The sequence below is a fragment of the Ammodytes marinus genome (genome assembly GCF_949987685.1).
Source record: "Ammodytes marinus genome assembly, chromosome: 6".
NCBI lineage: Eukaryota > Metazoa > Chordata > Actinopteri > Uranoscopiformes > Ammodytidae > Ammodytes > Ammodytes marinus.
Window position 1 is genome coordinate 12,331,990 of NC_137235.1, and position 11,920 is coordinate 12,343,909.

An 11,920-nucleotide genomic window follows, 5' to 3' on the forward strand; every position below is an offset into this window, starting at 1 on the left:
TGCAGTTTTCAATGAATATTGTATGTGGTCTCCTCAGCTTTGGTGCGGATCATTTGAAGAATCAGCGCGTCGCGAGGAGGAGAGGCATCCTGGATGGGGCATTCGGCGGATGATGGAATTTCTCTCACAGACAGCAGCTGCTCGACCAGGACCGTCTCACCCTTCCGAAATTAGATAAGAGAGAAGAGCCAGGTGATTTTTTTTGCAGCAGCAGAGAAGATGTTCTGCGCAAAGCTGAATGAACTGAAGATATCAGGAGAGTGCCCGTTTTCCAGCAGCGCCAGAAATAATGAGCTCGGAGACTTTGAGGAGCGCTCAACTGACGCCGCGGATGTATTGCCTATTTCTAAGGACGTGCATGGCAAAACAGGAGAGAATCTACCGCAACAGAGGACCACCAGAGCCAAAGTTAACCTGCACACACTTGGGGAAAGCATCCGAAAATTAGCATGTCCCGAGGTTAGTAAAACAATATATGTGCAGCTATTTTATTATGTTTCACGTAGCCTAAATTAGGCAAATAAAAAAAGACTGCACTTGGATAAGCCTCATTTCTGCTTAAACGCACGATCATCACTCCTGTTAATATCTTCTTGATTTTTAGCCTACATGGTTTTCCTACTAATTCAAAATTATTTGTTTTGCTCATGTAATTAAGATGCTTTAGTCTTGCCAGACGATGACCTTTAACTCGCTGAAACACTTTGTCATACAGTTTCAAAGGCTGCATACTGCCCTCCAACGAATGATGAGACTGTCAGATCACAGCAGGGACTCTGAGAGGTAACACTTGTGTGCTTTTTAAAATACAGCTGTCTCTGATACACCAATAACAACTACACTTCTCTTCCCATGATTGCTAAAATTACTACTGCCAGGGCTGCTGCTGCTGTAGGCCTGTACCACCAAAGCATGTACTGTATTCCTCATGACAATAAGGATGCTGAAGATGTCAGACCTTATACATGTCTATTTCTACCCTCAGTACTGGGAATGGCACCAATTATAATGACAGCAATAAGGTGTGTTGGAGATTCAGGCTGCTATGGATACCCGCAGGAGGAGAGAGAAATCCCCACACGAATCTTCATGAAAAATTCTCACTGGCTTATTCACTGTCTCGCGTACAGCAATTTGTTGGTTTATCGATTAGCTGATCAGAGTAAATATGATAACAGATTATCAAACTCAATGTATTTGGGTTTTGGACTGTCGGTCTTTCAAGACATTGGAAGCTTTGGGAAATTATAACAATTGGGATTGTTTTTCTCTCTAGGTAAAACAATGAATCCTTTATTTAAAATCTTTTTTTTGCAGATTCACTGATGATGAAAATAATAGGTTGTTGCAACTCGGATGTATTTAAGTGACTGATCACACAATAAGATCCATTGATCCCTGGTTCATGTGGTTGACTTTGATATGTTTTGTCTTTCCAGCCCAATAATTTGCTGTGTAGACTTTCCGAGTTGCAATGAAGACCCAGAGCATTTAGTGGAAATGATGAACAATTACTCAACCAAAACAGGTAATGTCTCCTCTGAGGCTCAAATTATAAGACGTGTCATTTCTATTTTAAAATAATTCTGGGCATTGTGAGCTTAACATTTTCACCCTTTGCCCTTACTATAGCAATCCCAATGGAAGCTGTGAAAGTCGCTCTTGGCAAGGAGCTCTTCAACATGTGTTATGAGGAAGACGGACACATTTTGAGGGTGGTGGGGGGAGCTCTCCATGACTTCCTCAACAGCTTCAATGTCTTGTTGAAACAGAGCAGCTCGCTGCCCAACACGGACAAAGGGGATTGTGTAAACGAACCGTCGGTGCTGTGCTTAGACAAGGATCTGGGTCTGCTAACTGTCTATTTCTTCAACCCCCGCCTAACCACTGAGCTCTTCTTCCCTGGAGTCATCATAGCTGCAGCCCGCCTTCTGTATCACACCACTGTGGATGTGTTGATGGACCCCCCCAGTACTAAAGACAGCATCTTGCAGTCCAGCCCGCAGTCCAGTCTTCTGTACACAGTTATAGTCAAGGATGCTAAAAATCTGAGCCCCAGTCCATTGCGGGCCACCTCAGCGGGGACCCTTCCTACCTCTCTGTTCTCCACTATCTTCCCTTTCCATATGATATTGGACCAGGACTTGGTTCTCGTACAAATAGGACACGGGCTCAGGAAGAGACTGCCCAGAAAGGATTACCTGAGGCGGTCCGTTACCTTCCAAGAACACTTCTCTATTGTCTCGCCCCAGATCAAATGTACCTTTCAAAGTATTCTGACCATGCTGAACACACAGTTCATCATCCAGATCAAGCATGGAGTCTGCACCACTGATAACACAGGGAAGGTACGTCGACATATATAAGAGACACTGTATAATGTCGAAAAAGGTGACGTCATTGACAAATGAGGCGGAAAAGGTCTCCCGGTCAAAAGCAAGATAGAGAGGGGGACAATCTGGCAGTTTCTAAGCGGTCTATATTATTAGTGGTATACTTGGTCTGAGGTAGAGATCAACATTACACCCCCAGTGGAGATCAGAAGCAAATGTCAAACCATTTTTTTCCATCAAAGGCACAGCCATCCCCTTGCTTTTTAAGGGAATATGCGCAGCATTTGGTCACCAGGACAAGAAGTATTAGTGAGTGAACATGACAGTGGTGTAATGCCAAACAACATTAAGTTTAAGATGGTTCCATGTCCTGAAATACTAATCTTCCAAGGTAGTTTCACCGTTAGCAGCCCAGGTGAAAATCAGCGGGTGAGCATAAAGCAACTGTCTCAGTCTCTTCCCTCTGAGGTTGATGATGTAATACTGCTGACAAGTCCACTGTCCAGAGAGGACTGAAATGTCAAAAGAAATGACACGTTCAAAATTAGATATGTCACATATTTAAAATGATGTTTTAAACTAAATCCTTACTTCCAGACCGTTATTACATGATACATTAGCATATTTTCCATTGCTCAAGGATTATCTTACAAAAACATTTACAAAAGGCACAGATGCCACTGACAGAGAAAAAATATTATATATACTGTATATAATCTTGTTTGACTTGAGAATGTATCTAAAGCAATCTTAAAGGAATAGTTAAATATGTTACATGTTTAGTTTGTTTATTTACCACGTTTTGTTGCGCTCTATATTTTTTACATCTTATGTAATTTAAATAAAGAAATACATACCGGAAGGAAACCAGGAAATGCCTGTGACAGTCACGTATGTATTTGATTCTGAAAAAAAAACACGCACAGTTAGGAACTGCCTTTTCTTGAGCCAGAGAGTGAGGCAAAAAGCTAAACATTTAAAATGTCTAACTATTCCTTTAATGAGGCATTTGAGCTAAAAGGACAGTTTGGCTTTTCAGTTACACTTTTATGAATGAGTTTACCAAATCCTAGAAAAATTTACTTTCATCATCTGATTGATTTTTCCTTTCAGCTCATGGACCTTAAAGGTCAGATGATCTACGTTTCAGAGTCCAACGCCATCTTGTTCTTGGGCTCACCATGTGTGGACAAGCTGGAGGAGCTAACAGGCCGCGGCCTCTACCTGTCAGACATCCCTATCCATAACGCACTGCGTGACGTGGTGCTAGTGGGTGAACAGGCTAAGGCCCAGGATGGTTTGAAGAAGCGGCTGGGGAAAGCCAAGGCAGCCTTGGAGCATGCTCACCAAGCACTAGAGGAGGAAAAGAAGAGAACAGTGGATCTCCTCTTCACCATCTTCCCCGGTACTGTGGCTCAGCAGCTGTGGCAGGGCCAAATGGTCCAGGCCAAGCAGTTTCACAGAGTTACAATGCTCTTCTCTGACATTGTGGGCTTCACAGCTGTTTGCTCACGCTGTACCCCGATGCAAGTGATAACCATGCTCAACGAACTGTACACCAGGTTTGACCACTACTGTGGAGAACTTGATGTTTATAAGGTAAGTTCATGGAATATAAGAGCATACTACTGTTTTACATTAGGTAGAGCTGGTGGCACTTCAGCCTATGCTTAAATTAGATTTGTTATTTTAATCTGTAGCTACTGCTGAGTTGAGAATTCCTGAGACAGTTCAGAAGTAGCTGACATTAGTGGAACTCAGATAGTATTGTCACACAATGTAAACATATAAATACACATAAACAAGTTTCGGTATCGAATGTCAAGAAACTATTAGCTATTATTATTATTTTTCTATGGCAAAGTGTGAATGACATTGTGCAATACAAGTCAGAATTAACATCCTAGTATCTCCTTGTTTTATCATTCAAAACAATAAGAGAAAGTGAAAATAGTTTTCAAATAAGATTCTTTAAGAACCCTAACAATAAACCTTCTAGCTTTTATTTAATCCTATTCCTCAACAAGTTTCAAAGACAGATTTAGACTATAGCTGAACCAACTACCCCAGTGTCTTCCAAAGCCTGCTAATCTACAGGGAGGTTAGGTAATGTAATCAAACTGTCATGGAAGCATAACAGAAAGAGCTGCATGTTTGACAAATACCTCGTAAAACGCTAGGAAGTCCGAGGTTCCTTCAGGACCCTGTTTCCACTCCACATGTATGAGCCTAAAAATAGTTTCACTCTGTCCCTGCCACAATGCTGTTGAGTGCTCTCCGGTCCAGATTTAAATGTACAAAGAAGAAGAAAACCACTTGCAGACTTTTTAATATGACCTGGGATCACAGTTGAAGTTTTATTACGCCTCAGCTTTTTGCCCTTTGTCTTCTGTTGAAAGATGAAGAGCACATTAAACTGTAAAGCTATTTTTGATAAATATACAGTATACTCCACATTTCTATTTTTCTCAAGGTCTGTAGTCTTGAAATATTTCATTATGTTAACATTTTAAGGTTAAATAACAAGAGGACTGCATGGATATACTAATAGATCATGTTTTGACTTTGGGAAGGAGGGTGCACAAACAGCTTTTGAAATCCCTTTTTCTGTCCCACTTGGTAGGTGGAGACCATTGGTGATGCATATTGTGTAGCTGGTGGCTTACACAAGGAGAGCGAAACTCACGCCGTCCAAATTGCACTCATGGCCTTAAAGATGATGGAGCTGTCAGACGATGTAATGACGCCAACTGGAGAACGAATACAGGTGAGGGTCAAGTACTGCTTAGTGTAATGCTCATTATGCACTCGATGATGTAACTTCCAACAACGCCGGAGATTTTCCATATCAAGACTCACTTGTCGTCTCCCATTTGAAAATAAAGTATCCCTAATCTAATAGAATAATGGATGTCACTCAAGTGAAGTTCAGTTCTAGCTTCTATCAAAGTTATAAGAAACAAAAGGAATTTTCCTATAAAGCGGTTATGTTTTAGTTGATAGTTTGATTCCTTATTCTAAATTATTTATTAATTTCTAGCCAATATTCTTTTTAACTCTAGAGATTATCATCTACTTTATATGTAGATAACTTGGCATAGAATTAAACAGTGATTTATTAAATAGAATGTGCTATCTACATTATGCGTTAGGTTGTTGCTGTACAATTACAAATACTGTGTATCTTGCACCATGAGCTGCATCAATGCCATATTCTCAGAACCAATCCAAAATTGGCAATGTACAGGGAACAGTTTACAAGTGATGTCAGGGATCTAGAATTTTCAATGAAAATGTGCCCTATGAAAAAGGATGATGTTTTGAATGACATGACTCAATATCATAATAACACATTTAAGATCATAAGTAAGTATTTTGTTTGCCTAAAAACAATACATATTTAGCCCCATCAACTGTTGAACATGATAGCATGAAAAGGAAGACAGGAGTTGCTGCATATTTGTGTGTCTTAATGTGGGAACTTGACACTAAATATAATGGGTACCAGCTCATATATACAGTATATATATATATATATATATATATATATACACACTCACCGGCCACTTTATTAGGTACAGCGGTTAATTTTCTTGTTAACACATATTACTAATCAGCCAATCACATGTCAGCAACTCAATGCATTTAGGCATGTAGACCTGTACGGGACAACTTATTGAGGTTGAAACCGAGCAACAGAATGGGAAAGAAAGGGGTTTTAAGTGACTTTGAAGATGGCAATGTTGAGGGTGCCAGGAGGGCTGGTATGAGTATTTCAGAAACTGCTGATCCACTGGGATTCTCACTCCAAACCATCTCTAGGGTTGACAGAGAATGGTCCGAAAAAGAAAAAATATCCAGTGAGTGGCATTTGTGTGGACGTAAAATGCCTTGTTGAAGTCAGAGGTCAGTGGAGGATGGGCATACTGGTTCGAGATGATAGAAAGGCAGCAGTAACTCAAATAACCACTCATTACAACCAGGGTATACAGAATACCATCTCTGAACGCAAAACACGACCAACCTTGAAGCAGATGGGCTACATCAACAGAAGATCCACCGTGTGCCACTAAAAACAGGAAAATTAGGCTACAATTCTCACAGGATCACCAATATAGTACAATAAAAGATTGAAAAATCATGCCTGGTCTGGTGAGTCTCGATTTCAGTTGCAACATTCAGATAGCAGGTTCAGAATTTGGCGTAAACAACATGAAAGTATGGATCCATCCTGCCGTGCACCATCAACCATGCCATGTTCAAAGTCACCTAAACCCCCTTTCTTCCCTATTCTGATGCTCGGTTTGACTTCAGTACATTGTCTTGACCACGTCTAAATGCCTAAATGCATTAAATTGCTGCCATGTGATTGGCTGATTAGCTTTTTGTTTTTATAAGCCATTGAACAGGTGTACCTAATAAAGTGGCCGGTGAGTGTATATATACCATATAGGGGAGAACGGGGTAATCTGAGCCACTTTTTACATTTGCTCCCCTCTAAGCAAGCTAAAATGATTTTTCCTAGAAATGGGCATTAGCAGAATTTTTTCAAGACAAAGGGCAGTGAAAATATGATTGTTTTAAAAAAAGTTGTCATGTGGCTCACTTTACCCCAGCTGTGGGGTAAACTGAGACAGACCAGAAAAATCAAGGGGGTAAACTGATCCACTTATTTTTTCCACTCTGAAACTACCATAACAACATATATTGTAACAGTTAGAATCCTGAAAGCTAGCCACACATTCCAGAACTAATGTTGGACTCGTAAAAGAATGATGGGGTTTGGTCAATTAAGCTAAGCAAATTTTCTAAACACTTGAAAGTAACTCTGAACAAAATCAAATACAACCTATTATAATTCAAAAGGTTTTAACAAGATTCAAATGAAAGATAGAACCAGTTAGATTAGAACACAGTCTGGGGGTCAGAACACAGGACCCTTAGAGCCAGCTTGTGTCTGGGGGTCAAAGCATAGGAAAATCAGAACCAGCGAGAACAGCCTGGGACTCAGAACACAGGAGAAGACCCAACTGGATTATAACATCAGCCTGTCATACTCTACAACTAGGCCTACTCTACATTCCAGCCCTGAAGGTTACAGGGAAAGATGAGAAGGTGCTCTTTCCGTGTGGTTGCCCCAGGTCGTCTTCCTGGTGTATTTCCTTGGCATGATGGCTTTTCTACAATGTGTATGACATTAAAATAAAACACATGTTATGTAATATTACATTAAAATATGTTTAAGACTAAACTTAACTTGTGCCTCATGGGTGGGGTAAGGGAGACAGTGCCTCACTTTCCCCCACAGCATTTGGCTCACTTTCCCCCACCACCACAATTTGAGAAAAAACTACCTCTCTTAGCATTTCAGGCTAATCTTTAGCTAATATCATCACATGGTTTTTATATGTTGGTAGTTCATCAACACGTATGATACAAGTTTTTCTTCGTGAATACATTTGCTTTGGCACAACAGTTGATTAAGTTGACAGCAAGAAAATGTACTTTTACATGCAAAATACCTATTTTGGTGAAAAAAACAAGCCTACCACAGCACCATGAGGTCTTCTCTTTCAGGGCCATGGGGAAATGAGAGGGGCTTGAAAACATATATCTCACATGACCAAAACATTTTTCCATTGCCTAGATACAGGGGGTGGCTCACATTACCCGATGCCTCAGATTCCCCCGTTCTCCCCAATATATACCTGCCTGACTAATCTTGAATAATGCATTTTTCCCCAGATGCGTATCGGCCTCCACACTGGTTCGGTGCTGGCTGGTGTAGTTGGGGTGAAAATGCCACGCTACTGCCTCTTTGGGAACAATGTCACTTTGGCTAACAAGTTTGAATCCGGCAGCCAACCTAGAAAAATCAACATTAGCCCTACAACCCACAGGTGAAGTAACACAGCCCATCCAGGTTGCAAAGAACGCTGGCATTTTCCATTACAATTGCAATATTAACCTTTAATTTGCCTCTAAAGCTATTATTATTATGCAAAAACAAGTAAAGGTCAACCACCTTAAATGTACTGTTGTCAGATGCCAATACTGTGTATATTGTATCATTTGTTCCCAGAGGTTTTTGGAGAGAAAAACAAAACAAAAGTGCTCTCGACAGGAAACATAACCTTTAGAAGAGCACTGTGTTTCCTCTTGTGTCAAATAATTTTCCACATTGTTTTTAGATTCATGTTTTATTTGCGTGCTCTTTGTCCCAGATTGCTGAAGGATCGCCCAGAGTTTGTCTTCGTTCCCAGGAGCAGACAGGAGCTTCCGGCCAACTTCCCAGAGGACATCCCTGGTGTTTGTTACTTTTTAGAGGGGTCCTTCAACACTTCAAAATTGACTCTGAAATGAAGTCAAGCTGCATATGATGAAACATAAATGTATCCAGTAAACAAAGTGCAAACACCTTGTGTATTTTGGTTTGGGTTGTTTATAGATATTGATGATATTGTCAGTCAATCTCTTGCAGCTGCTTAATAACAAAGATGTCACGTAGCTGTCAAACATGAGTCTGGTCTCCCATTCGTACAGTTGTAGCAGAGAGAAATACTCACTAACTTAATGTCTTTCCTTCCAGAATTACTCAACTCTTCAAATTCAAATAATACAAAAAGTGTTTTAATTTCCTGACTCTCATCAGATATAGAAATACATTTAGGCAGTTGAGCCTCAATGTGATGTTGCTAAACAGAGTGATTCCTTTAATCAAGGTTGTTTTCTGTAAATATGTAAAGGTATATTCACATTTCTCTAGATTAGGTATATCAGCTAGGGCACCTTGGTCGGTTACGGAGAGGAAATCAAGATTAAAACTGAATCGGCTTTGTGTGTTTCAGTCGAGAAACTTTTTAATTGGGAAAAGATGGAGCAACTTAATAAAATAATAATAACTAAGATGCACTTACTTATTTAATCAATGAAGTGATGCAGAGCAGATTCAGGTGCCTTATTGGAACTATACAGGCAGGATGTTAGAGTTTCAAACTAATTATGTCTAGTTATTTTTACCTGCTTTTTTCCTTTTGATATGGTTCTATATGGAATTACATGTCAATCCTTTCTTCCAGAGGTTTGTGGTGTATTAGACGGCCATTTATTAGACATTAGGCATTCCCAGATGCATTTTCTTAATATAAGTAATGTATATGTATTTTAAACTTTTTTCCACTGTACACATGTTTATACTATATTTATTACATTGGTTTCATTGCACTCCTTTCCTATGAAGTGGGAACGACACAACAAGAATACAATGAATGTTCTTCAATCACTCATAATGATGTGCTTTAATAATTATTGTAATGTAATCAACGCGCAATAAATATTGACATAAACAGACTCAAGTGACTGACTCTCCAGTGTTTATAATATAGTGGTTTGTAATATAACAGATTAGCAAAATGTCATTAACCCAAACCATGATATGATATGCAGTAGTGAAAAGTCGCTAAGCACATTAACTACTACTAAGTTAGAGTTACTTATGTTACTTTATACGTCTACTTCACTGAGAAGTAGCACACTAAAGGTAAATATTTGACCTTTTGTTCCACTACATACAGTTATCTGGAAAAAAACATTATAGGCTATGATGTATTGTTACCTATTTAACAACCCAGTTAATACAGTGCATATGGAAAGTATTCACGTCTTCACTTTTTACACATTTCGTTATGTTACAGCCTGGAATAACGCTTAAATAAATTATTATTCTTTCCTCAAAATTCTAAACATTATATCCCATAATGAAAACTTCAAAAAAGTTAGTTTGAGATTTTTGCAAATGTATTTAAAATAAAGAACAAAAATATAATGTGTACATAAGTATTCACATCCTTTGCTCAATACTTTGTTGTGGCACCTTTGATAGCAATTACAGCCTCAAGTCTTTTGGAATAGCCACAATCTTGGCACACCTATCTTTGTCCAGTTTCGCCCATTCCAGAACCTATCGAGCTCTATCAGGTTGGATGGGGAGCGTCCCTAAGTAAAACGACCCTAAGCACAGGCTTAGGGTCGTTTTACTGTTGAAAGAAACACTCAGTGCAGCTACATGGCACAACTAGATTGGATTAAGACTAGACACTCGAACGGACCATGTCACTTGTCTGAGTATACATGGCCTTTCGGAAATCTGATAAATGGCTGTCTCCACTATGCTAGGTGTTCTTATCCGACTTCTCTTGTCCGAAGTAGATCGGATAAAGGTGTTTACATGCAGTTTAAAAGTCCTGTTGAAGTCTTATTCGTTTAGTTACCCCATTATGAGTCTGCATGTAAACGCACTGACTGTCTCCCCAGTCTGAGGTCAAGAGCACTCTGGAGCAAGTTTTCTATCAGGATGTCTCTGTACATTGCTGCATTCATCTTTCCCTCATCCCTAGTCTCCCAGTCCCTGCCGCTGAAAAACATCCCCACAGCATGATGCTGCCACCACCATGCTTCACTGTAGGGATGGTATTGGCCAGGTGTTGAGCTGTGCCTGGTTTACTCCAAACATAACGCTCTGCCATCATGCCAAATAGTTCGATCTTTGTCTCATCAGACCAGAACTTTTTGTTTCCTATGGTCTGAGAGTCTTTCAGGTGCCGTTTGGCAAACTCCAGGCAGGATGTGGCTTCCGTTTGGCCACTCTACCATACAGGCCTGATTGGTGGAGTGCTGCAGCAATGGTCGTCCTTCTGGAAGGTTCTCCTCTCTCCACAGAGGAACCCTGGAGCACTGTCAGAGTGACCATTGTGTTATTGCCACCTCCCTAACTAACGCCCTTCACCCCTGTTAACTCAGTTTAGAGGGACGGCCAGCCCCTGAATCAGTCCTGGTGGTTCCAAGCGTCTTCCATTTACGGATGATGGAGGCCACTGTGCAGCAGAAATGTTTCTGTACCCTTCCCCAGATCTGTGCCTTGAGACAATCCTGTCTCGGAGGTCTATAGACAATTCCTTCGACTTCATGCTTGTTTTGGTGTCTGACATGCACTCTTAACTGTGACCTTATATAGAAAGGTGTGTGCCTTCCCAAATCATGTCCAAACAACTGAATTTACCACAGGTGGACTCCAATTCAACTAGAAACATCTCAAGGATGATCAGTGTAAACAGAATTGACCTGAGCTCAAAGGCTGTGAATACGTTTGTACAAGTGATTTCTTTGCTTTTTATTTTTCATACATTTGCAAAAATCTCCGGCAAACTTTTTTTTAAGTTGTCATTATGGGATATTATCTGTAGAATTTTGAGGGAAAAAATGAATTAAATCCAGGGTTATTCCAGGCTGCAACATAACGAAATGTGGAAAAAGAGAAGCACTGTGAATACTTTCCGTATGCACTGTATTCCTTTCTGAAAGAAGTAATTTTTTTTTAAATTACTTCCTTTTATTTTTCATTTTTCATGCACAGGCAAAATACATATTTAGTGCAACATACATAAATGATAAATAGTATTAATATTATCGTATAATATTTTGCATATATTATCGTATAATATTTTGCATATTTACTTTTGTATAGCCTTTTTATATAAATACCTAAAGTACATTTCCAAATAAAACTTTATAAAATGCAAGAGTAAGAG

General features: G+C 39.7%; 1 protein-coding gene across 1 annotated transcript; it reads left to right on the top strand.

The window, feature by feature from the left end:
* Window positions 1-219: 219 nt before the first annotated feature.
* On the top strand, window positions 220-8,696 carry gucy1a1 (guanylate cyclase 1 soluble subunit alpha 1; the record flags this gene model as incomplete). Its single annotated transcript, XM_080030244.1, has 8 exons — window positions 220-459; window positions 716-783; window positions 1,440-1,528; window positions 1,633-2,348; window positions 3,447-3,932; window positions 4,957-5,100; window positions 8,079-8,233; window positions 8,558-8,696. 8 exons carry the CDS (start codon window positions 220-222, stop codon window positions 8,694-8,696), a joined length of 2,037 nt encoding a protein of 678 aa, XP_079886370.1.
* Between the last annotated feature and the right edge of the window lie 3,224 nt (window positions 8,697-11,920).